At 45.0% G+C, this 26,063-nt stretch overlaps 1 protein-coding gene across 2 annotated transcripts; it reads right to left on the bottom strand.

Moving 5' to 3' along the window:
- LOC147605282 (Low-density receptor-like protein) lies at window positions 1-26,063 on the bottom strand. Of its 2 annotated transcripts, XR_015265254.1 has the most exons (3): window positions 25,796-26,063; window positions 287-507; window positions 1-154 (listed from the first exon to the last, which is right to left on the bottom strand). XR_015265254.1 is itself a non-coding variant. In XM_086794242.1 (2 exons), exons 1-2 carry the CDS (start codon window positions 25,950-25,952, stop codon window positions 467-469), a joined length of 198 nt encoding a protein of 65 aa, XP_086650368.1. In that variant the 5' UTR covers window positions 25,953-26,063; the 3' UTR covers window positions 180-466. The 2 variants fall into 2 exon arrangements, 1 of the variants encoding a protein (XP_086650368.1); XM_086794242.1 differs by lacking the exon at window positions 1-154 and having other exon boundaries at window positions 180-507.

Raw genomic sequence — 26,063 nt, 5'->3', positions numbered from 1 at the left:
TTAATCAAATAACCCTCAAACCTTGCAGATAGTTTTAGTTTTCTTATAAAAAAAGACCATAACATCCACAAAACAAGTAGGAGTCAGGCCTCCAAAAACGTGCAAAAACTGCCTAATTTCCAATGCAGCACTTGCATGTTCTTGCCCAGCTCATCTATCTCATCACCACGACAAGCATGAGGCACAAAAATCAGTATTTCCTTAAAAAGCAATACTAATTTCTACAAAAATTAGCATCTCCTTAAAAGGAATACTAATTTCTGTTCAAATTTATTTCACTTTCTACCTTGCAAAATGTTACAGCTGAAACTCGAGAATGTGCAGGTTCTAGACAAACATTCCTGCAGGTCATGGCCTTCAACACCACCGATTGCCTGCTTTCATACAATATCCCAGTATACTCTCCTAGCTTGCTGAAACTGACTGAAAGTTGTATATGCTGATGTATGCTTCCGATAATAAATACTCAGTCAGTCTTGTGTGCCCCATTCATGAATTCGGAAACACCTGTTGCAAGTCAAAGTAAACTTAGAACAGCAGGCTGTAGCAAGACAAAGGAAACTCAGGAAAGCAGGCCGTACTCTCACAAACAGGCAAGCTTCAAAACCACTCTGATGCTGAGATAAAGGGGTAAACAAAGTGGACCCATACTCTCAATACCAATATCGAATGATACGGATGGATTCCAGATTTCAAAGTCACAATATTTTTCCATACGTTTTAAGATACCGTCATTTTTTTAACGATATCTTAGATATCATAACACAGTATCCATATGCGAATGATGGCAAGACAAAATATATATAAGCTGGCTCCATGCTATTATACCACAAACCAATCATGAATACAAGTGATTCCATTCCTCAAAAGGGCTAAGTTACAAGTAACTATTTAGCCAAGTGCTGGTATGTATTGAAAATGTAAGTTGCATTGCATTGCATTCAAAGCTATCTTGCAGTCATCTTTCTTTATCTCTTATCTCTCTCAGTATAAGTTAAGTGCAGGATTAGTCATATTAGGATTGGATTACTACGATCAACTCCCTCATGTCACAATTTACCTGAAGAAGCTCCACTGTATTGCTTTTGTCGCGGACTCTGTGCGATCTTCGAGGGCTATTCAAACAGATCGTGGAGCCTCGTGCTCCTGCGAGGGCTCTACTCCAGCTGCGGGCTCAACCTCCTGTACTGACTGTGGTTGACCAACTGGAACAAAGGTCTAGGAATCATCATCAGACTCCTCTGGATCTCCAAGACGTGGCGGCTCCTCGACAGTGGATACTGGAACATGCTCATCAAAGACCACATCCCGGCTGACAACAATCTCATTCCTCTCTGGATCATACAATTTGTATCCCTTGGAAAGAGAATTATACCCCACAAATATAAGCTTACGGGATTTGGAGTCAAGCTTCCCCCTCTGCTTCTTCGGAATATATACATACGCATCGCTCCCAAAAACACAGAAGTGGGAGACATCAAGTTTCCTGCCAAAGTATGCCTCAAACGGAGTCATATTAGGTACTGAAGTCGTTGGAGACCGGTTGAGGGTATGGACAGCCGTTGCCACACGCTCTCCCCAAAGTGAACAAGGAAGATCACGATGCTCCAACATGGTCCTCGCGTTGCTTGTGCATTTTTGAGAGCAAGAAAGCAAGAAGACTAGCTTCTTCTCTACCAAGTGTAGAGAACCATTATTCAAGAGAGAAGGCTATCATGTGAAGACGGAGGTGCTACTCAAGAAGAGGCTTTGAAGAGTTGAAGAAGAGCTTGCTGATTTTCTTCATCAAAGGACTTCACTCTTGTGAGCCTCCTTGCCACAAGAGAACCGGTTGTGTGACCCATTGGTAGGCCATTGGGGTGACACACAGACGGGTGAGTTTCTCCAACACTTGTGTGTGTGTGGTAGGCCACCACATACAAACTAGGAGATTCCAAAGGCTTTGTTTTCTATCTTGTTTCATGGCGGTACCATGCTGATTCAAATCAGCCCATACACTTGTAAAATTCTGGAGGAATAATCCATATTCCTATGAAGGGGCCCGGCCGTTCCGGGTCTATGCTGTGTCGTCTCTCTCTCTCTCTCTCAATTATTCTTCCATCTATGTGGCTCAAGTATTGTTGGCTGAAAATTCACAAGTTTTATTTCAATTTCAGCCATGGTTAAAAGTGGATTAATGTGATTTAGCAGTGATAAGCTTGTTACGCAACCTCAGCGAGTTTCAGTGGTATCAGAGCGGTGTTATCTTCCCTACCTTGTTGGTGATTGAAGACAATCCTTGGGAACAAGCCTTTTGCTGCTAAAGAAGATGTCAACCCACAGAGAGAGATCAAGATCGTTGGCTCATCCTAGTGCAACAATGGAAGTCTCTTCTTCAAAAAGAAGAGGTGGTGGTGCTGACAAGGAAACAAGGCAAAGTGGTGATTCTCCACGAACTTAAAGATCCTTTGGCCAAAATGAAGAAATACGGTGTAACTCTCATGCCTATGGTGAGGAGGCGCTCCATCGCCGAATCAAAGAAATGGAGGACCTGCTAACCGATGCAAAGAAGGCCATCAACCATTCCAAGGTATCTCATTTTGAAGATTATGTGAAGAAATCAGATTTAGGTGATCCTATGCTGTTTGCTAAGGAATACCTCTATGAGAAGGGAATCATTGGTTCCGATCCATCTGGGCAAGCTGTTTTCTTGGAGCCCTACATCATAGCTTCCTCTAATATATCACCAATAGAGCCACCCATGATGGTGAAAAAGGCAGCTGTTCAAGATACCAAGGAGAAAGAGAAGAAAGAGACTTGCAAGCTGGGAGATCGAAGTGTGAAACTGCCATACTTTGATGGGAAGGACCGTGACATCTCAAAGATCTTAGCCTTCATCCGGGAGTTTGATTTGGCTTTCAAGAACCGGAACTTCTCAGACGAATCTAAACTCCATCAGGTAGCTATACATCTTAAAGAAGTTGCTAGTGATTGGTATCTAAGACTTGTTACCAGGAATCTCAATCCAAAAAATTAGATGTTTAGAACTCAGTTTTTGCCCACTGACTTCAAGAAGAAGGTGTGCATAGAATGGGATAAGTTGGATCAACAAGGAGATAATGTATAAACGTACATTAATCGGTTTTGGGAGGTCTACCTCAAAGCTGCTCAATACATTGACATCAGTGATAGTGAAGTGATCCGCAAGTTTGAGGGAGGTTTGAATTCTCTCTTACATCCTCTCATGCATATTTCACGCACAAATACTCTAAAGGATTGCATGGAGTCTGCATTGAATGCAGAATCTCATGACATGAAGTGGATGATAAAGAGGAAGGAGTCTTCTTCGGAGGAGCCACACTTAAAGAAGACAAAGAACCAAGAGAAGCCAGAAAAGAAGCCCTATGTAACCTCCAAATCATCCAATTCCAAAGATCAAACCAAAAAGCCTAAACCAATCTTCAAGAAGCTGTCAAAGGAGGAGCTAGAGCAACACATCAAAGAAGGAAAATGCTTCTAGTGTGGACAAAAAGGGCACATGGCCTGGGAATGCAAAAAGAAGAATGTTGAGAAGAGGACCGAAGAAGAAACATCAAAACCTAAGGTTGGTACCATAGCTGATGTGCAAGTTCCAGAAGCCAGCCACGACACCAAAGAAAGACAGCCATGGAAGGTATTTGGTAAGTTGAGAAATCAGTCTGTGGTAGTTATGATTGACTCTGGGTCTACTCATAACTTCATCTCTAAAGAGGTGGCCACATCCATTGGCCTAATGGAGGAAGACAAAGGTATACCCACTATTGCTAACACACTTTTTGGTCAACAAGCACAAGTTGTCCCTGTGAAGGATCCTTTGAGGATTCACATCGGAAACTACTAGGATCATGTGGATTTTCTCATAGGCCCTATTCAAGGGTGTGATGTAATGCTAGGAATGCCTTGGATGCACAAGGTCAAAGTTGTACCTGTAGGCATATGCTCACTTATGGTAGTGCTGTGTGAACAGGGCTTAACCAAGGGCACTTTTTCCCATGTGGTTTTTCCCCTTGGACATCAAGTGTGAAAGGACACATATAATATTTTGTAGTTCTATATTATATGGATGTGGCACACATGCAAGGGTGGACTTGCATTTTGTGGATACCACACTTTTGGCTCTCTCTCTCTCTCTCTCATTTTCTGTGTGTGAGCTTCTCTACCCTGCACCTAACCCTAATGTGCAGGTTTGTGTGTGTGAGTGTGTGAGTCCAACACCCAACATTTGGTATCAGAGCTGGGAGCTTGCCCTGGAGCAGTGCTTGTGTGAATCTGCAAAAAAAAAAACTGTGAAATTCCGTCGACGCTATGTTTTTCCGTCGACTGCGAATTTCCGTCGACGCTGTGTTTTTCCGTCGACGTCCGTGGCTTCCGTCCGCCAGTTCCGTCCAGTTGCTCCACCGTCCGGCCGCCAAATAGGGGCGGCACTAGTGGGGAGCCCACCACCTCCGCCCAGCCTCCCGGGCGGCACCTCCTCTACAGCCGGCGCCGACCAGCTCCGTCACCCTTCCGGCCACCTTGACCGTCAGTGCTCCAGCCGTCGACCACGTCCGGCCTTTCCGACCAGCGTCGTCCCCACCGTCAACGTTTCTACTCCGGCCGCCATCCGTCCTCCACCGTCTATGCTCCGACTCGGCCGTCAATCGTCGACTCCGAGACCCGCGCTGGCAAGCCCGCCGGCGCACCCTGTCCGACTCCAGCGCCGGGAGCCTGCGTCTGAAGCGCTTCGCCGCCAGCGCATCGCCCAACATTTGACTGTTTGCGCCAGCGCTTCTGCTACGCAGGGGGCCAGCGGCATCCGACACGCCCGCCTGTCCCTCAACACCTGCCATTCGCCTCTACGCGTTTCACCTTCGCTTCCACCTGGCTGCTGCCCGTCGACAGCAGAGTCTACCTGCCGACAGCTCCTCGACACTCTCTTCACATCTCCATCCGGCTACAGATACCCGCCTGCAGCTCGTTGAGTCTCCACCTGCACCGACTCCCAGGTCTCTTCTCGACTGTACTTCCGTGCTTCAACTTCCCTGGCTGTGCATCATTGCTGCCCAGGTACCTTTGTTTCAACAAAAAAAAAAACCAAGGAAGATTTGAAAGATTGCAGGTGGTGGATTCAGGCAAATTGGGGGATTTCTCAATTTCTAGACAAATTGAAAAAATTGGGCATTTTGCTTTGCCTGCAATTTGGGGGTTTTCAAAATTGAGGTCAAAATCAGCAAATTGAACCTCTCTCATTTGCAGAAATTTGGGGGTTTTCAAAATTGAGGTCAAAATTAGCAAATTGAACCTCTTACATTTGCAAAAATTTGGGGCTTTTTTGAAAATTGGCCAATTAGATGCACATTGAAGCGATTGGAGTGCATAAAAATTGGGGATTTTCTGATTGGAGCATGTAATTGGGCATTACAGCTGCGATTTGTCGCGTATGTATACACATTGAGTGTAATTGGACAATTTGGTGCAGGTTTACACTTGCTTTGGTTTGCAGGCATACATTTGCACAGGACATTTGGTTGCCTGGCAGTGCATATTGGTGCTTGGTTTGCTTGCAGTTATACTTTGTTGACATGGCACAGAATGCTACAGATGTATTTGGTGTGCTCACCCAGGAGGACAAGCTGGATGGATCTAACTACTCCCTCTGGAGTTTTATGATCCATAATTTGCTGGTAGCCAAAGGGCTTTGGGGCATCGTGTGTGGTGATGACACACGCCCACATACCATTCAGCCAGCCATGCCTCAAAGGGGAGGTGCTCAAAGAGCTCCTGATGTAGATCCTGCTCCCACACAAGAGCAGAAGAGATGGGACTCTAGAGATGCACAGGCCATGTCATTGATAGCCCTTTCAGTGAAAAGGACTATTATTCCGCACATTCGTTCATGCAAGACATCGAAGCTTGCATGGGACACATTGGAAGCAATGTATCAGGTACGCAACGAGGCAAGAGTTGCCTACTTGAAGAGGCAATTGGATCTTCTTTCTATGGATGAGGGTGACTCCATGGTGGCAGATCATCTCACCAAAGTGAAAGATTTGCAGGAACAATTGCTCAACATTGATGAGGTTATCCCAGACAGACAGATGGTCACCAACACTCTTCATTCTTTACCGCCTTCCTACTTGGGCTTTCACACCTCTCTCAACCTCTCGATGAGAGGAGGTGGTGATCCCATCACTTTTGAAGAGCTCGTGGGTTTACTCTTGCAGGAAGAGCAAACAAGAGCAAACATATCGAGCAACCGTGGTGGAGAAAAGGCATTTACAACCAAGGATAAGGGTAAAGCAAAGAGCTTTAGGCATGGGGGACAACAGTCTAGCAAGGCTGGTCATGGACAGCCCTCTTCTAGTGGTGAAAAGTCTGACAAAGGGGATGCAAACAAGCCCAAAAAGAAGGGCAAATGTCACTACTGCCATAAGCTTGGACACTACATCAGTGAATGTAGGAAAAGGATTGCAAAAGAGAAAAAGAAAGAAGCAGGCAATGCAGTAGCAGACTCTTCGGATGACAAAGCACAGCAATCAGCTAATGTAATCCAGGAAGAGTACACTTTTTTGGTCACATGCACTAGTGACACACCAAGTGCTTCAGACACTGATATGTCTTGCATTGCATCTGACAGACAGAATGCATCATGGTATTTTGATAGTGGTGCTTCGAGCCACATCACTTCATGCAAAGATGTATTTCAGCACTTGGTATATGCTTCAAATGGCCGCACTGTATCATGTGCAGATCATACCACATATCCAGTAAAGGGATTTGGTAATGTCGTACTTATTGCAGCCAATGGTGCCAATATATGTATGAAAAATGTATTGTATGTTCCAGGAATAAAGAAAAATCTGCTCTCCGTCCCAGCCATAAACGACCAAGGTTTAAAGGTTGAATTTGAAGACGGGAAGTGTTTGGTAAAAGACCCATCAAAGGGTTATGAAATAGTCACTTCTGGAACACGATACAAAGGCTTGTATAAGCTGGACAGCTATGACAAGCGCACTTATGATGCAAATACAGTGGCTGCCCACACTCCTGCTATGCATGATGCAGAGCTATGGCATGCTCGTTTTGGGCATGTAAATTTTCAGAGTTTGATGCTTTTGCAGAAGCATCATATGGTTGATAATATGCCGCCTCTTGAGTCTCCGCCAAGACATGTATGTGAGGGGTGTATTTTGGGAAAGATGCAACGGAAACCATTCCCCGAAGATGGAGCTGTTAGAGCTGAAAGTAAATTACAGCTCATACATAGTGATGTATGTGGTCCAATGCGGACACCATCCATAGGGGGGCATCTTTACTTTGTCACATTCATTGATGACTACTCCAGGTTTGCTTGGGCTTACCCTTTGAAAGCAAAAGAAGATGTGTTTACATGCTTTCGACACTTTGTCGCAATGGCTGAAAATATGTGTGCATGTAAAGTCCAAACACTTCGCTCAAATAGAGGTGGAGAATACATGTCAAATGCATTCAAGGATTATATGCTTCAAAAGGGCATCAAACACCAATGTACTGTGCCTTATACACCGCAGCAGAATGGTGTAGCTGAAAGGAAAAATAGATCTCTCATGGAGATGGCAAGATGCATGGTGAAAGCACAAAAGTTGCCTCACAAATTTTGGATGGAAGCTATAATGTGTGCAACTCATGTGTTGAACAGGTGTCCAACAAAAGCTTTGAAAACCATAACACCATTTGAGGCTTGGTATAGCCGAAAGCCAACAGTGGATTATATGCGTACATTTGGGTGTTTGGCATATGCACATGTGCCAGAACAACTCTGAACAAAGCTTGATGACAAAGCAATTAAATGCATTTTTGTGGGCTACAGCAATGAAAGCAAAGGATACCGTCTTTATAATCCAACTACACGAAGGATTTTTGTGAGTAGAGATGTGGTATTTGCTGAAAATTCAGAACAGCCCATGGTCAGCTTGTATAAAAGCAATGATACAGGCTTACAGGACATGTTTGATGGACTTTTACCCATTGCAATTAGGGGGGATTCAGATCAGCCAGCCCCTACACAAGAAAATCCACATGTAGAACATGTGGAACAGCCAGCCATTCAGCCCCCTTCTGTGGAAGAAGTGGAAGATCTTGTCAGGGAAGAGCAAACAGCCATAGACACAGCCAAGTCAGTGCCAAGATGGTTGCTGAAAACTTTGCAAGAAAGCAAACTTGCAGCTCCACTCACAGGTAGAACAAGGGCTAGTTCCAGCCATGCTTTGAATGTACATCGTGGGGAGTCTGCATTCGCAATGGGTGGTCTCTTTGATTCAGAAGAGCCTTCTTCTTATGAAGAAGCACATGAGAATGAGCATTGGTTGCAAGCTATGCAAGCTGAAATTTCTTCTATCATGAAGAATAATACATGGGATCTTGTGGAATTGCCTAAAGGCAAGCATGTAATTGCCACAAAGTGGGTGTACAAAGTCAAAAGAAAGTCTGATGGTACTATTGACAGGTACAAAGCAAGACTTGTGGCTAAAGGCTAGTCCCAGAAAAAGGGAATAGATTATGAAGAGACTTTTGCTCCTACTTCGAGAATGACCACAATAAGATCTGTGATTGCATTGGCTGCCCATAAAGGATGGAAAGTGCATCAATTGGATATCAAAACTGCATTCTTAAATGGGGATTTACAGGAGGAAGTATATGTAAATGAGCCCATTGGTTTTGTAGTTCCTGGTGAGGAACATAAAGTATGCAGGTTGCACAAAGCATTGTATGGGTTAAAGCAAGCTCCAAGAGCTTGGTATGATAAGATACATGCTCATCTAACCAGCCAAGGTTATGAGAATAGTCCAGCTGAAAGCACATTATATGTGAAGAAAACCAATGCCGATATTCTCATAGTCATCTTGTATGTAGATGACATGCTCATTACAGGTACAAGCAAAGCACAAATTTCAGATTTCAAAGCTGATTTGAAAGCTGAATTTGATATGTCAGATTTGGGGCCTTTACACTACTATCTCGAGATACAGTTTATGCATACAGATGATGGCATTGTTATGCAACAAACTAAGTACATAAAAAGTTTGCTAAAAAGGTTTCACATGGATGAATGTAAGCCCATTTCTACTCCGGTAGAACCAGGTGTACGGCTTACTATGCATGATATTGGAGAGCCTTTTGAGGCCGGCATTTACAGCCAGGCAGTGGGATGCCTCATTTACTTGTGTAACACGAGGCCAGACATATCTTTTGGGGTGTCTTTGTTGAGCAAATTCATGCACAACCCAGGCACAAAGCATTGGCAAGTAGTCAAACGCATTTTTCGATATCTTAAGGGTACCCTGAATCTTGGCTTGTTCTATCCCGGGGGGGGCAGCTTGCAGCTTTATGCATACAGTGATTCAGATTGGGCTGGTGATTATGATACCAAGCAATCCACCAGTGGGAATTGTTTTTTTCTTGGCAGCTCATGCATATCTTGGTTGAGTAAAAAGCAACCCACTGTTGCTACATCTACTTGTGAGGCTGAGTACAGGGCAGTCTTTACAGCTACAGTAGATTGTGTATGGTTGAGGAGACTATTGGCTGATCTTCATGAGTGTCAGCAGACACCCACCACCATTCTCACTGATAGCCAGAGTGCTATGGCCGTGGCACGAAATCCAGTATTTCATGCACGTACCAAGCACATAGAGATTCATTATCACTATGTCAGAGAGAGGCTACATGCAGGGGAGATCAGTTTATCTTATTGTCCTACACAGGATAATGTTGCAGATCTATTCACAAAGGCTTTACCTCGAGAAAAGTTTGAAGCTTTCCGCAAAGCTTTGGGCTTACTCTCATACAGAGAGTGATCTGCTTCCTTGTACACGTTCACACTTCCACTACAGGGGGGATTTGTAGGCATATGCTCACTTATGGTAGTGCTGTGTGAACAGGGCTTAACCAAGGGCACTTTTTCCCATGTGGTTTTTCCCCTTGGACATCAAGTGTGAAAGGACACATAATATATTTTGTAGTTCTATATTATATGGATGTGGCACACATGCAAGGGTGGACTTGCATTTTGTGGATACCACACTTTTGGCTCTCTCTCTCTCTCTCTCTCATTTTTTGTGTGTGAGCTTCTCTACCCTGCACCTAACCCTAATGTGCAGGTTTGTGTGTGTGAGTGTGTGAGTCCAACACCCAACAATACCTGTGTACGCCCAGATGAAGATAAAATCAAGATTACTCATAAAGGAAAGAATATTGCATTAGAAGGAGGAGTTCGGGGAAACTCCATTCCTCTTGTTGGTCATGTACAGATTACGAAAGCAATGAAAAGTTCCATTTGCAGTTATTTGGTTTTTGCACAAGAAAGTAAATCTGAAAATGATGTAAATGTTGAGCATATGAATTTTGTGCAACAATTCAAAGATTGTTTCAGTGAGTCTCTTCCAGGTGAACTCCCACCTGAAAGACTTGAAGACCTGTCAAATCCCCACCGGATCTCCTCGTGATCGTTCTTGGTACGAGACTCGAAACATGCAAACAAACGAATAAACAACAACGGGATGCAGGCTTGACTCACCTCCCAACCATGACAGCCATGGGCAAGTCCACAGTCTTGGCTGTCCCCACCGAGCCATGAGCTAAGCTAACTAGGTTGACGTACCGGCCAATCTCCTCCTCGCGACGTCCCATACCGCCACGAAGCTACCCTTGCGGGCCTCGAGACTGCTGCCAGCCTTGGCTGCGTAAAGCAGGTGCACGTCTGCACTAGATCCAGGCTCCAAGACCATAGAGCTCTCACAAACTTGCGAGACTCTCTATATCTCAATAACTAACCTTGGCCACCCTTTTATAGGCTCTTGGCCAGTCATCGGGCGTCCACACTTGGGTGCCGTCCGTCTATACTTGGGTGCCCGCCCATTAGTTTATCCCTAACTCAGCTCGCCAATCTGTGAGGATTATGTTGTTAATCCTGCATATTGTGTACTAATTACTACTTAAGTAATTAACTTGGAACAAGAACCTTCAGGAGAACACTTGAGACAAGATTGAATTGACTTGTGTTATTAAACTGAGTACAATAGGTCTCTTATATAGGAGATGAAGAGACACATTTGAAGAGGCATGTCCTTTGACGAAAGGACATGACCTTAGACGAAAGGGTACAACTTTAGGCTAAGGGATGTGTCTATTTGATGTAGAGGCACAACCATTCATCAAGGGATACAACCATTCGTTGAAGGGATGTGGCTATTCGATGAAGAGGTACATCCTTTGGCGAAGAGTCGCAACCAGTCGAGGGTAGGGGTTCCCTTTGGCTGGTTACTCTTTGCATCTGCAACAGGAATCAGCAATGAAGAGAGAATCTGATACATAAACACGTCACAATCGTGACATTCCCTCCCATTTAAAATAAAACCCATGTGTCAAATGATAGACATCCGTTTGTCAAAGAACTCCTGAAGAAGGTTGGGGTACTGCTGCATTTCTTCATCTGTTTGCCAAGTGGAATCAGACTCATCCAAGTCCATCCACTTCACAAGAAATTCTGTAGTCAACTTTCTTCTTGTTTCCTTCTGTCTTACGTCAAGTATTACTTCTAGAACAAGGATAATATGGTCATCTTCAATTTCTGGTACATATGAAGATAAGTCTGGAACAGGCGAATCTCCTTGAACATACTGTTTGAGCCAAGAAATGTGAAAAGTCGGATGAATCTTTCCCCATGACGGTGGAAGTTCCAACTTGTAACTGACAACTGAATTTTTCTTAAGAATCTTGAAAGGCCCATAGAAGCGAGGTCATAACTTTGGAAAAACTGACTTCACTCTTTTGTAGCGGTGAGGTGCCACATATAACAAGACCAAATCTCCTTCTTGAAATTCTGCATGTCGACGATGCTTGTTGGCCTGTTTTTGATATTTTTGTTGCACATGGACCAATTTATCTCGAACTTGTACAAGCACATCTTGCATCTCCTGAACCAACTGATCTGCCAACGCCACTTTGTGTTGTAAAACAAAGTTTGTAGGCACAAGAGGAGTATGCCCATATGCTGCTTGAAATGGAGTTAATCCAATTACTGAATGGTGGGAATTATTATAAGCAAATTCCACGAGTGGTAAATAATCTTCCCATGATGCCAGACGGAATTGAATGTAATGTCGAATCATTTCTTCCAAAATCTGATTGACTCTTTCGGTCTGTCCATCTGTTTGAGGATGATAGGCTGAACTGAATAACAAATTTGTGCCAAGAGATTTGAACAAAGACGTCCAAAAATGTCCAGTGAACTTTGGATCTCTGTCAGAGATGATGGTCTTTGGCAAACCATGCAATTTGAAGACATGTTGCACGAACAATGACGCCACGTCTGGGGCTGAAGCAGCTTTCTTGCAAGGGATGAAATGTGCCATTTTGGAAAATCGATCAACCACCACAAGAATCTGAGCATTGCCTTTGGATGAACGAGGCAAGGTGGTGATAAAATCCATACTGATACTTTCCCATCTCTCATTGGGAACTGGCAACGGTTGAAGTAACCCTTGAGGAAGTTGTCGAGAGGCTTTCATTGTTTGACATGAATGACAGGCTTTGACAAATTTGATAACATCTTGCTGCATCTGAGGCCAGAAGTATGTAGCAGACAAAAGCCGATATGTCTTGTTGATACTAGGGTGAGCAGCATAAGGGACTTCATGATGTTCTTGAATAAGAATCTTCCGCAATGAAGTATTGTGAGGTACACAAATGCGATCAGAGAAGAACAGCAACTCATCCATGATAATATAGGCTGCAAACATGTTCATTTCTGCAGGACTGGGATTAGAAGATTTGAGAGCACGGAACGCATCTCCAAAATCTCTATCCGACAAATATTCATTTTTGAAACAAGCAGGGATTTCCATTTGCACATCTGTGATGGCAAAATTAATGGCTCGAGGCATGCGACTTAAGGCATCTGCAACCACATTCTAAAGACCAGGAACATACTGAATAATCATGTGGAAATTAGCCAAGAATTCAACCCATCTGCCTTGTCAAGAGTTCATAACAGGCTGAGTGAAAATGTACGTCAGAGATTGATGATCTGTACGTACAACGGAATCTGCTCCAAGAAGATAATGTCTCCATGTTCGATAAGCATGCACGATTGCCAAAAACTCCTTATCATACACAGGATACCTGCTTTGAATGGCTGAAAACTTTCTGCTGTCAAAAGCAATGACACGATCATTCTGCATCAAAACTCCACCAGAAGCACGATCTGAGGCATCTGTCATTACATCAAAGGGCTGGGTGGGATCTGCAATGGCCAAGACCGGGGTTGTCGTCAAGGCATGCTTGAGATCATTGAAGGATTGCTCAGCTTCCGAAGACCACTGAAGTTTGTCCAGCTTTTGTCAGTTCTGTCAAAGAGGCAGCAATCTCCGAAAATCTATGCACCTTGTTGTGATAAAAGTTAGCAAGTCCCAAGAAGGATCGAACATCTGAAATGGTGAGAGGCAAAGGCCAATCCACAATCGCCTGAATCTTCTTAGGATCTACTGCAATCCCATTAGCAGAAATGATGTGTCCAAGATATTCCACATGGTTTTTGAAAAATTCACTCTTCTTTTTGTTGATGTACAGCACATTGTTGCGTAGTACTTCAAAGACTATCTGTAAATGCTCCTTGTGATCGACCATAGATCGGCTAAAAACCAGAATATCATCAAGGTAAACGATCACGAACTTGTCCAAGTATGGCCCAAAAATTTCATTCGTCAGGGTCATGAAAGTGGCCGGGGCATTGGTTAACCCAAAAAGTATGACCAAGAATTCATAATGGCCATATTTTGTCCGAAAGGCTGTCTTGTATTCATCACCATTACGGATACGAATTTGATGATAGCCGGACCTTAAATCAATCTTGGAAAACACCTTAGCACCAAGCAGTTGGTCAAACAATTCATCGATGCGAGGTAAAGGAAATTTGTTCTTGATTGTCAGCTTGTTGAGAGCACGGTAATCAATGCAAAGCCGCATTGATCCATCCTTCTTCTTGACAAGTAAAACCGGGGCTCCGAAGGGACTTTTGCTGGGACTGATGTGACCTTTGTCCAGCAACTCCTGTAATTGCTTTTGTATCTCCTGAGATTCAGAGTAAGAAACACGGTATGGAGCTCGGGTTGGAGGAGGTTGACCTGGGATAAGATCAATCGGGTGATCCACAGGACGACAAGGAGGCAATGTCGTCGGAAGATCATTCGGAAACAAATTCTGAAAAGGCCTGAAGAAGGGTTGCTCCAAGTAAGCAGTAGTTGATGACGAGGCTTGAGATTGCTCACTGGTTTCTGCTTCAATCTCCCGTAACATGACCAAGGATGTTGTACTGTCACGTTTGCGAACGAGACGTTTGACTTGCAGGGCAGAAACAACGGTGATGGGTTTGGCACTGAAAAGACCATGAAGTTTCAGCTCTCGACCATCATGATATAATTGGATTGAATGGGAACGAAAGCTGATCACCGGATCATATCGATACAGCCAAGATTGTCCCAATATCATGTCATAATGTGACAACAGCATCACTGAAAAATTAAGGTGATCTTGGTAATCTTAAGGAAGGAACCATCAGCAAGCTCGACTTGAAAAGCATCCACAAAATGTCGGGTCTGTAGGCGAAGCTTGTGAACCAATGAAGTGCCCACAAAATTAGTGGAACAGCCACTGTCCACCAGCACATTGATGGGATGGTCGCCAATGAAGCCAAGAAGACTAAGGACCTGTTTGGAAAGATTCACCGGAACAGGGTTGGTACTTTGGCCATTAAGCATCAGGGTACTGACAAACTCCGAAACGCGAACAGAACAAGCCATCTATTTGTTCTTGTCTTTCACAGGAGGCGGGTCATGCATTCTTGCATGGGGATTTGCAAGAAGAGGTGTATATGTTGCAGCCACCTGGTTATGAGGATGTGAGTCACCCCGAGCATGTTGCAGCCACCTAGTTATGAGGATATAAAGAATGCATTCTTGCATGGGGATTTGCAAGAAGAGGTGTATATGTTGCAGCCACCTGGTTATGAGGATGTAAAGAATGCATTCTTGCATGGGGATTTGCAAGAAATCTGAAAAATTAAAATTCACATGGAGGACTGTTAAGATGGAAAAATTCAGTTTGATGGACCATTATGGGGCAGTTGATGAAGAGATTTGCTGTCCTGAAGAGGTTTCTCACTTGAAGTTGCGCCGATCATTGTTGCGACGGTCCTGTCGAGACCGATCTCGGTTTCTGCTGCTGCAAGAGGATTCGGTCTGAGAGGATCCTGCGGAAGTTTGCCGGGAAAAGCGCGGCCGGAAGGACTGTTGTCCAGAATATGGTCACCAAGAGTTGGGTTGTCCAGAATTAGGACGCTGGGGTTGGCTAGTCCCATTGAATCGATTCCGCTGAGAGGAACGGGCGCCAGAGGAAAAGTTCCTCGGAGGACGCCGGTAATCACTAATGCGCTGGACATACGAGATTGCTTCATCCAGGGTGGCAAGATTATACTTATGGACTTCGTCTTGGATTGTGGGTTCAAGCCCGTCAATGAAGCTGTGAAGCTGATCAGAGGGGCTGAGTGTCTCTATCTCCAGAGCCAGTTTTTGAAACTCTGAGATGTACGCGGCCACGGAGCTAGTTTGACTCAGGCGGCGAAGAGAAGACCTGGCATGAAAATTCGCATTTGCAAGCTCAAAAGCCTTGCGAAGAGCACGCCGGAATTTATCCCACGTTGGAGTAGACTTGCCATCTGCAATCCTGCGTCGCCACCAAAGGAAGGCGGTATCCTTCAAGAGGGTACTGGCCAATGCCACCTTTTTGTTCTCGGGCAATTCGGTATTTGAGAAATAAACCTCCATTTTGTAGAGCCAGTGATCGATTAACCGCTTATCGCGGCGGCCATTATAGGGCTCAGGTAACTTGATGTCCATCTTTCGTGTTTGTGTTGTGGTCATTAATTTATATAAAAGTTTAAGTTCAACATTGTCTACCTCGGCAGTCGGATCGGGAGGAGTGAAGGGATCGTCCTGCTGGCCCACCGAGGATGATGATGATGATGACTGTGGAGAATGCGAACATTACGCTCGCTGTGACTTCCTGGATCCCTCGCGCTGATGTCGGTGCCGCGGCTGCATGTCTTCCATTTGGGATCTCATTGATGCCATTCCGTCGAAAAAGGCCTTTTGCAAGTCCTCCATCTGTTGTTGGAGAGTAGTCATCTGCAAGGCCTCCATCTGAGGATCGGCGGGTGGCACGTTGTCGTGCGAAGTCGACATCTGGAGCACTCAGAGAGAGTACTGTAGTGAAGCAGGAAAGGTCCACCCGAAATGTAGAATGGAAGGAACAGCTGCTGGAGAGGCAGTAATAGGATCCTCGTACGCGAAGTCGGGGTCTTCCACTTCGTCGGGATCGTCCTCCGAAGTTACTGCATCGGCTTCCGCCAAAGAACTGGGCACCGGAGATAATGGAGTATAGTCGGGGACGAAGATCTCACAGTAAAATGTCACAGGAGGGCGCGTGGAGGAGATATTGCGTAAGCCATCCACACTGCACTCTGGAAGAAAGTGTGCCAAGTGCGGGTACCGTGATAGAAAATACTCGAAATGAGTAAGATGCAGTGGCTCGCAGGTGAGGAAAATAGTCCAAATCGCCCAAGTGTCGGGTTTGGTCACATGCGGGCTGCTGACATGAATGCGGTACACCTGAGAGGCCGGAGATGCTGGGATAGGAGAGGCCGAAAGACTTGGAATCCACCCAACATCGGCAGGTAGTGGCATTGATTCCGGAGTGAGGGCACGAGGAGGGTTGTGTTCGGGAAGAACAGCCTTGGGGATCTCGTCGATGTAACTCAGGTAAGAGATGTGCATGTCGGGTTCCTCCGGAAAGTTGTCCATGAAGCATGCACGTAGAGGGTGAGAGCACACAGAGTATGTGGTGTGGGCAAAGCCAGGAAAACCCACGAACAGCCAGGAAGAAGGGCGCCTATTCGCTGGAGAGAAGGAGGCGAGTAAGAACTAGGCGGCATCCTAACAACCGGGGGGGGAGGGGGGTGGTGGTTTCCGAGTCGCCCACGGTGGCTGTTCACACCAACAAATCCCAAACGGACGCCCAGCGCACGCCCAGAGGGTTACGCACGCCGGTTGGGTTTGTTTGGGTTTTTTTTTTAAAAGATCCACGTGGCAATGCACGTATTAATGTTGTGTATTGTTTTTTTGTTGTTTTTGAAGGTTGACGCTTCGCCGACTGGAAGGATGCGCCGCTTCGAAGGCTGGATCACGTCGCCGGCTGGAGGGTGCGCCTCTTCGAACAGTGTGCCACCAGCAGTCGCTGCATATATTAAGGAGGCTCACAAGCGGCAGCCACTCTCAGCAAACAAGAGCGCACGTTGGCAGCAACCAAAGCGAAGTGAGGGGGGGCTCCATATTCAGCAGCGAAAGGGGCAGTTCCTGCCATGTTGCGAACGCCGAACACCACCGGTCAGCAGGGAGGGAGGGTATTCCGGAAATACAGCAGGGGATCCCTCTCTGCTATACACACAATACGTGTATATGGGTGTGAGACCTTGTGTGCTTGTTTACATTACTTTGAGCAAGGATTCACGCCAAGTCCACCATCGCTCTGCTTCTTCCATACAACACTGAGAGGAGAGGAGAGGTGGATGAGGGAGTACCGCGGAGAGGGTGAGGACTTCACAACCCACGGGTAGGAAAAAATTTGCTCTGATACCACTGTGAGGATTATGTTGTTAATCCTGCATATTGTGTACTACTTAAGTAATTAACTTGGAACAAGAACCTTCAGGAGAACACTTGAGACAAGATTGAATTGACTTGTGTTATTAAACTGAGTACAATAGGTCTCTTATATAGGAGATGAAGAGACACATTTGAAGAGGCATGTCCTTTGACGAAAGGACATGACCTTAGACGAAAGGGTACAACTTTAGGCTAAGGGATGTGTCTATTCGATGTAGAGGCACAACCATTCATCAAGGGATACAACCATTCGTTGAAGGGATGTGGCTATTCGATGAAGAGGTACATCCTTTGGCGAAGAGTCGCAACCAGTCGAGGATAGGGGTTCCCTTTGGCTGGTTACTCTTTGCATCTGCAACAGGAATCAGCAATGAAGAGAGAATCTGATACATAAACACGTCACAATCGTGACACAATCAGCCTGCCTAGCTCCAAGCTTCCCCAAACCTCGAAGCTAGTCTTGCGTGCGTGTAGCACACGGTAGATACACACTGTGCACATGACATACTCCCCTCCCTCTAAGAGCTCACTCCTGAGCTCACTAAAAAGCCAGGGTAATCTCTCTGAAGAGTAGTCAATGTCTCCCATGTAGCGTCCTCCTCAACATGATCTTTAACTGAACCAATCCTTCGTGTAATACGAAATGGTCCACAGTATCTAGGGGATAATTTCGGAGATCGACCTATCCGTAAAGTCTCGGAATCTTTCGGAACTCGCAAATACACCATCGTTCCTTCAGAGAACTCTCTGGTCTATTAGAATAAAATCTGTCTCGGTCTTGAGCACTTCTAATAGATTCCTTTGCAACTTGTAACATTTCCTGCATATCTTGCAAAAAAAATACGTGCTGCATCATGCTGAAGTCCTGAGAATCCAACTGTAACAGGTGATCTAGGTTGAAAACCATACATAAGCATGAAAGGACTAAAACATGTACTTGTATGCTTAGTACTGTTATATGCAAATTCTATCATAGGAAGATAATCCTCCCATGAACTCTGTCTTTTGGATACATATGCTCGAAGTATATCCTCCAAAATCTGATTCACTCTTTCAGTCTGGCCATCAGATTGAGAATGATCAGAGGAACTCAAATTCAAAGTTGTTTCCAACTTCTCAAAAACAAGTTTCCAAAAATCACTCATAAACTTAGAGTCCCTATCACTGACTATGTCATGCGGTAACCCATACAGTCTAAACAATTGCTCGATAAACTGCCATGCTAATTGCGTAGCTGTAATCGTCTTCCGGGTCGATAAAAATCTAGCCATTTTTGTCAAGCAATCTACCACAACCCAAATAGAATCGTGACCTTGATGTGTTCTTGGCAATCCGGTAATAAAATCCATGGAAATACTTTCCCATTTATTACCTGGGATTTGCAAAGGATGCAACAACCCAGCTTGTCTAAAGCGTTCAGCTTTATTTGCCTGACAAATTTGACACTTGAGAACATAATCTTCTACATACCCTTTCATCTTTGGCCAATAAAAAGTGTGTTTCACTAACGATAGCGTCCTGTGTACCCCAGAGTGTCCAGCAGAAGGGGCGTCATGACACTCCTTAAGAATCTTGGACCTAATGTCCCGGATCTGTGGTACACAAATTTTGTCATTACAGAATAGTAAACCATTCCAAATCATCCACTGGCCTCCTGCAGCCTGAATGGTAGACTGCTCGGTCATTGAGTCTTGGTCAATCAATGAGCTCCCGTCCTGGATCTTCTACCAAAATGGGCTCTACGTCAATGAGAAGAAGTCAGAATTTTATTTGTTCCAAGTTCATTACCTTGGATATATAATTAGTGCAGAAGGCATTTGACTTGATCCAGCTAAGGTGGCCGAGATTGTTAATTGGAAAGTACCTCAAATAGCTTATGACATCAAATCCTTTGTGGGTATATGCCAGGCATACTCCACCCACATAGACAAGTTTTCTGACCTCTCGGTGGATCTCACCGATCTGCTAAAGGGTGTCAAGACAAGAAGGCAACAGATTCGATGACTCCACGAGCGTTGGAGGCATTCAAGAACCTCAAGGTGGCTTTATCAAAAGCGCCTTGTTTAGCACTTGTCTCGTGGGACGAGCCATTTCAGGTGATCACCGATGCGAGCAACATCGCAATTGGCGATGTATTACAACAGAATGGTCATCCAGTAGCTTACATGTCTCGTAAGTTACTGCCTGCAAAGAAGAATTACTCAGTCTACGATCGTGAACTCCTTGCAATTATACAAGCCTTGAAACATTGGAAACATTTTCTTTATGGCCGTGACTTTGAGGTTCGCACTGACCATCAGGCATTACGCTAGATTCAGACAATGCCTAGTGGACAGTGGAGTGACCGACAAACACCACTGAAGCCAGATATTCCAGCAATTTGGTGGTATGATTGAGTACCTTCCAAGAAAGGCCAATCCACTGGCTGATGCTTTGAGCAAAAAGGGACAAGTGACTTTTATTCAGACCACTAGACTCGACCTTGTTGGTACGGGACTTGACAACATGAAGCACACGTACGCGGATTCCGAGGAATTCGGTACACAGTGGGAACAGACATTGGATGCCACAGGACCATGCCACTTTTTGATATGCAATGGTTGGCTTTTCTACAAAGGCCGACTATGTGTCATGAAGTAGTTTAGGGCAGCTCTTCTCCATGACGCCCATTACGCCATTACTAGTGGTCATGGGGGCATGAATTCGACTTTGGAGAAATTGGAACGACAAAATTATTGGCCAAAGATGAGGCGAGATGTGTTTTCATATGTACAACATTGTGATATTTGTCAAAAGGTGAAAGCTCCTCGTGGAAAGAAGATAGGGTTGTTACCACACTTGCATAGAAACGCGTTTCGTACAAGTTCGAAACGTTCAAAACGTTTCGTCCTATACGAAACGCGTTTTTTTTCATCATGCATATTTTAAAAACCTACGCATCGAATCGTTTCGTACGGCGCACTTTCGTTCGCGTTTCCTAGTGGTGGCCGCCTGTACATTTTCGCCAATTTATGTGCCAGCCTGCCATCACTTGTGTCAGCCCGCCTGCTCCTTGGTGTCCTTAGGCCTTGTGGAGGTCTTCCAAAGGGGTAATGTCATGTTTTGCTTTATGTTGGTTTTCTCTGCACAACTCACAAAGCAGCACACTTTTTTCTCTTCCATCAATATTTATGGCATATCTTTCACGGTCCACCCTTGCTCTATTGAGGCCTAACTTCTAAGGCTATCTACCTTCTCTTCCCCTTGCTCTATTGTTGGCCAAGATGACAGTTAAAATCATGAATCATATAATAAGATTAGTTTATGTTCTGTGTCGCACTTGCAGGGCCAACAATCTGCATTTATCCCCGCCTTGTAGGATGCCTCGAACAGGTGATTCTCTTTGGAACAATGTCACCTTCGAGTCTAGATATGGTGGCTCAGGGCTCCGGAAAGTGAAAATGCAACTTTTGTGCTGATAAGCACCATGGCAGTGTCACCAGGCTGAAGGCACATTTGTCACAAACAAAGGGTTTTGGCTCCAGGCCATGTAAGCATGTGCCATAAGAAATCTATGATAGCCTAAAGGCTTGGAAGGCCATGCAGCTAGGTATCCCCCTTGAGGATGAGCTAGTTCAGGGCCTTGTGAGAGGAACTGGAATACATGGGCTCTTTTTCACACGAAAAAGAGAAATAGACTCTCCACAACACAATTGGAGAGGCTTGTCTTTTGTCATTGCAATCTCCGATTGCTAGAACAAAAGGGTCATCCCATTGAGCCTCGCCAAGTGAATCCAGATAAGATTGATATCATGAAGTGCAAGGAGATTCCCGACATTCTTGAAGAGGAGAGAGACATCTATTCTATGCTCTATGAGGAGATCATGGCTTCGGCTCGCACTACACAATCTTCTCGAGAGGCTAGTACTAGTGATGCACTTGCACCTCTAGAGGATGAGGCATTTGAGGACTCGGCTACCGGCAGTGACCTTGAGAGTGAGGCTGGAGGCAGAAGATGCAGATGAGGATGAGCATGAGGATGCAGATAGTAGCTAGCAACTGCCAGCATCATTTTATTTGGACATGTTATTTAGTTTGAAATTTGGACATGTTATTTATTTTGATCTTGGATTTTGAGTCATGACTCATCACCCACGTGGTGATCCTTTTGATTTCTGTTTAGTCATCAGTGATCACCCACGTGATTTGTGATATCATCATATCTTACATGTATTTTGCTTTTATTGAAATGAATTCAATGTGGTCTCTAATAAGTTATGTCAACAGTTTTTTCTTTTGTATATTTCAAGTTAAAAATATACATGCTTTTTCTATTTTGTATGAAACCTTTTTGTCCCCGTTTCTTACCTTTTATGAAACGTTTCAAAACGTATGAAACCCGTTTCATACCTGCCGTTTCAGAAACGCCTGGCAACACTGGTTGTTACAGCCCTTGCCAATTCTTGAGGAACCTATCCAAGATGTTTCGATGGACTTTGTCACGAATCTACCTCCCAGTCCGGGTAAGCGTAATACTCAGTGCTTAACTATAGTTGATAGATTTAGCAAATTTGTTATGCTTATTTCAATGTGACCGCCGAGGATGTTGCCCAGTTGTTCATTCGGCATCGATACCCGATTGGCAGAATTCCTAGGACCATAGTGTCAAACCGAGATGCCAAGTTTACCAGTCATTTTTGGAGGGCATTGTTTGATAACTTCGATACTAAATTGAATTTTTCCAGTGCATTTCACCCACAGATGGATGGCCAGACAGAGATCGTACCAGTTGGCTTTTGATGTGCTGAAGTATTATGTCCACAATCAGCAAGGTAAGTGGGAATCATATTTGCCTTTAGTTCAAGCTGTTTTGAATGATTCTTTTTCTTCAGCTATTGGCACGACTCCATATAAGGCAGCGACCATTCCAGTCCCTATTAACCAGAACCTTGTCTTCAGTACCTGAGGCAAACAGATTGACGAAGTCTTACCAAGAGATTTTGGAGTCAGTAAAGGACAGGTTGGCTAAACGCGCAAGAGGCCTACACTCAACAAGCCGACGGGATATGAAGTTTTCGAAAGGGAATTGGGTTTATCTTCAGATTATGAAGCAAAGGTTGAAGCAGGTGGGCAAGCGATGCCCAAAGTTGTCTTTCAGGAGCTTTGGACCTTTTCCCATCTAGAGAAAGATTAATGAGGTTTCAATGAAGTTGAAGCTACCTCCAAGTTGCACTATGCACAATGTGTTCCACGTCAATTGGTTAAAGCCATATGCAGGTCCGATCCCTTCAGAAGTTAAAGACGAGGCGGAACTAGATATTATTGATGAAGCTAAAGTTATGGTTCTAGAACAGATCCTTTTGCACCGTTTCAAGCATGGCTCAGGCCGAAGACAAAGACAGTTCCTCACGAAGTTTCAGGACCGAGGGACAAAGGAAGCGGTATGGCTTGACAAAGAGTTTTCCGACGACTATCCGGCATTATTGACGGATTATTTGGAGGCTATGCAGCTTCCGTCAAGTTAAGCAAAAGGGGATGTCACGTGCATCCCGCACTTGGATGCCACGTAGACATATCTGTACAGAAGGTGCAAGACTTGGGGTGGAAAATTGGTCCCATGTGAACCCAGTCCGGGACGAGTCAGCCAGGGTCCCACTCCAGTCGTCTAAGGTCAGGTGTGCATTGTCCTACACATGCGTCCAAGGTCAGGTATACATTGTCCTGCACATGAAACAGTGCCAGTCCGCGCTATGAGTCTCCCTCTGGAATGATGTCAGTGATTCTATGTATCTGGTATGATACTGGATGCCAGACCACTGTGTAGACAGTTAGGGTTTGCATATAGGAAAGGGGCCGGTCCATAGGGCTACCCCAAGGACAGATATGGGCATGGGGGAGGTGCAAAACCACCCCCATAGGGGCCAGGAAGGCCTTGGCTGTGCCCACCAGCCATGGGATGGCCATGGAAGGCCTGTAGGACAGCCCTAGGGCTCCTGGACAGGCAGCCGACAGGGTACACAGCCCTAGAGGACTGTAGGCCAGGTGTGGGGCAGCCCACACAGGCTGCCCAGCAGCCAAAATGTGAAGCGCCTAATGGCCAGCAGCTCATTTAGATGATGCGCTGATTTCATAGCATTTAATGCTGTTTATTCTGGTCGTGAGGTAATTTTCAGACGGCCGACTGGCTTTAATCCAGCCGACCAGCATCCTTGAAGGGTATAAATACCCATTGCATGTTTCAGTCCATTCATCTCATCATTCACCAAGTGCTGAAGCTGAACAAAGGGCTAGGACAGCCAAGGACAAGCTAACGCAGAAGGGGTGAAGGATTGAAGGTCAAGGGCAGAGATCTATCTCAGCCAAGAAGGTTCAGGTTCAGACTTTTATTTCAGTTTTGCATCATTCTAATAAAAGCAAATACACCATTCGTGGTGGGGGCCCTACAGAGGTTATTCGGGACCCAATATTGTGTCCTCTTCTCCCTCTATTTTTCTACACATCTTTATTCAGTTTTCTGCGTTGATTTCGTCGTGACAAGTGTGCTGTTTTTCTGAGCATTGAAGTTACCGATCTCCCCCGAAGCTTCCGCATGTTACAACTTAAGAAGTAACCTTAAAGGCTAAGGTTTTAACCTTACTATTGAAGGAAGACAACTTTGTGAGGCGGCAACATTGGTAGGCTCAGCGGCATAGCGTTAGCAGTGGTGGTTGCAAATGGGCGGCTCTTGTACCGTTGGCGGTGCCAAAAAAGTCAGGACAGCTACGCTTAGGCGGTGCCAAAGTAGTGGGAACAGCTACCCTATGGCGGACAAGCAAGGAAGCCAATGAAGACCCAGGTGGCAGCAAGGGTTTTAGACGATGCAGAAAGGCAACGATGGATGGCAAAGGCAGGTATGTGCTGTATGAGCCTAAAGGTTCGTGAGGAGGAGCAGCAGCAGCTCGAGAAGCACGAAGGGTATACGGTCAGCAACACAGAGAGCCGAGATCTAATACCAAATGTGGTGATTAGGGTTTCTAGGGTTGGAGCATAGCTAGGCTATAGTAGGTCAAAAGGATGGTGCGTGCGTAGAGAGAGAGAGAGAGAGAGAGAGAGAGAGAGAGAGAGAGAATCTTGCACGACTCTATTATGATTTGATTGATAGCGGCTCACTATATAGCCAAAAGTACAATGTTGATGACATCACTGATTACTTCACACAAATACCCTAGATTCTCCATCTTAGGGTGTGTTCACAATGCACACATACACTCATAAAGAGTGTCCACATGGCACACACTCATACACACGGACACACAAACAATGGTACAAACGTACAAGAGGCTCCGAATACCCAACACAGTGCACACAAACGGTTTTATTCCATGACTTTCCTTACAAGCTCATATTTCCAACCTTGGTGTATTGATCAATGATTATTCTTAGTTTCAAATCCCAACCTTGGTTTAAAAGCTAGATGAGGGTAAGTAGGTTTCGTATGCTTTTGGACAGTTTTTTGAGAATAAAACGCAAGGCAGCATTCTCTAAAACCTGTTTTTCAAGAATTGCATGGTCTAAGCTACCAATTTCTTAATGCATGAACAAAAGTTTATCTTTTATTTATCTGCCAATTATATTTATATACTTATCTCTGATGAATCAAGGGAAGTCTTTGCATGGTAGAGGGGATGCTACCGTGAAAGAGGTCTTCTTTGAGCCTTGAGAGTTTGTGCCGATTGATACTAGGGTGATTAGCTCCTCTACTCCACAATCACCTTGCAGGGCTGAGATGGGCTGATTTAAATGGCAAAGTATACTGTAGTGCAGTATTTGAGATGCCATGTACCAATTACAATCTTGACGAGACATCACGATGATGAAGCGTTGCAGGCCTCTTTGAAGCAATTCCTTTGCAGGACAAGAGAGTGCACGGCATCTAACTAGGAAGTGTACGGAAGTGCGTGTGTGGTGTCAAAAAATGTACGGTGTTGGAAAACGGTTAGGGAGATAGGAAGGCAGATCTCAGAGAGACAGAAGTTTTCTTTTGTTCGTTTTTAGGAGAAAAAGGGGGTGGTGGGAGAGCGCACCTTGTTTGATGGCCTGGGGGTCGTAGTTCTTCTGCCAGATGTCGTGGGCGGTGGCGGAGAGCTTCCAGTAGAGAGGGCGGCCCAGGTAAAACAACACGATGAAGACGGCCACGAGTATGAAGAGCCGCAGCGCCCACCTGGCTGCTGGAGCTGCCATCGCTGATACTGCGCGCACAAAGAGCAAATTTATCTTTACCTAGCCAGACAAGCAGCTCTTTGGCCGACCTTTCGCGTTAAAGATCTAGCCTCTAAGTGCCAAATGCTTACA

Source organism: Cibotium barometz, chromosome 60 (genome assembly GCF_041138505.1).
Source record: "Cibotium barometz isolate CiBa-2024 chromosome 60, ASM4113850v1, whole genome shotgun sequence".
NCBI classification, from domain to species: domain Eukaryota; kingdom Viridiplantae; phylum Streptophyta; class Polypodiopsida; order Cyatheales; family Cibotiaceae; genus Cibotium; species Cibotium barometz.
Note: the sequence above shows the minus strand (reverse complement) of the source record. Positions and strands in the feature narration are given on the sequence as shown.

Excerpts from the sequence above, each read along its gene's own strand:
- LOC147605282 (XM_086794242.1), bottom strand. The coding sequence starts at position 25,952 with ATGGCAGCTCCAGCAGCCAGGTGGGCGCTGCGGCTCTTCATACTCGTG. Across the intron at positions 508-25,795 it reads CCCCCAGGCCATCAAACAAG|GTGTTTCCGAATTCATGAAT; the intron begins GTGCGCTCTCCC and ends GACTTGCAACAG.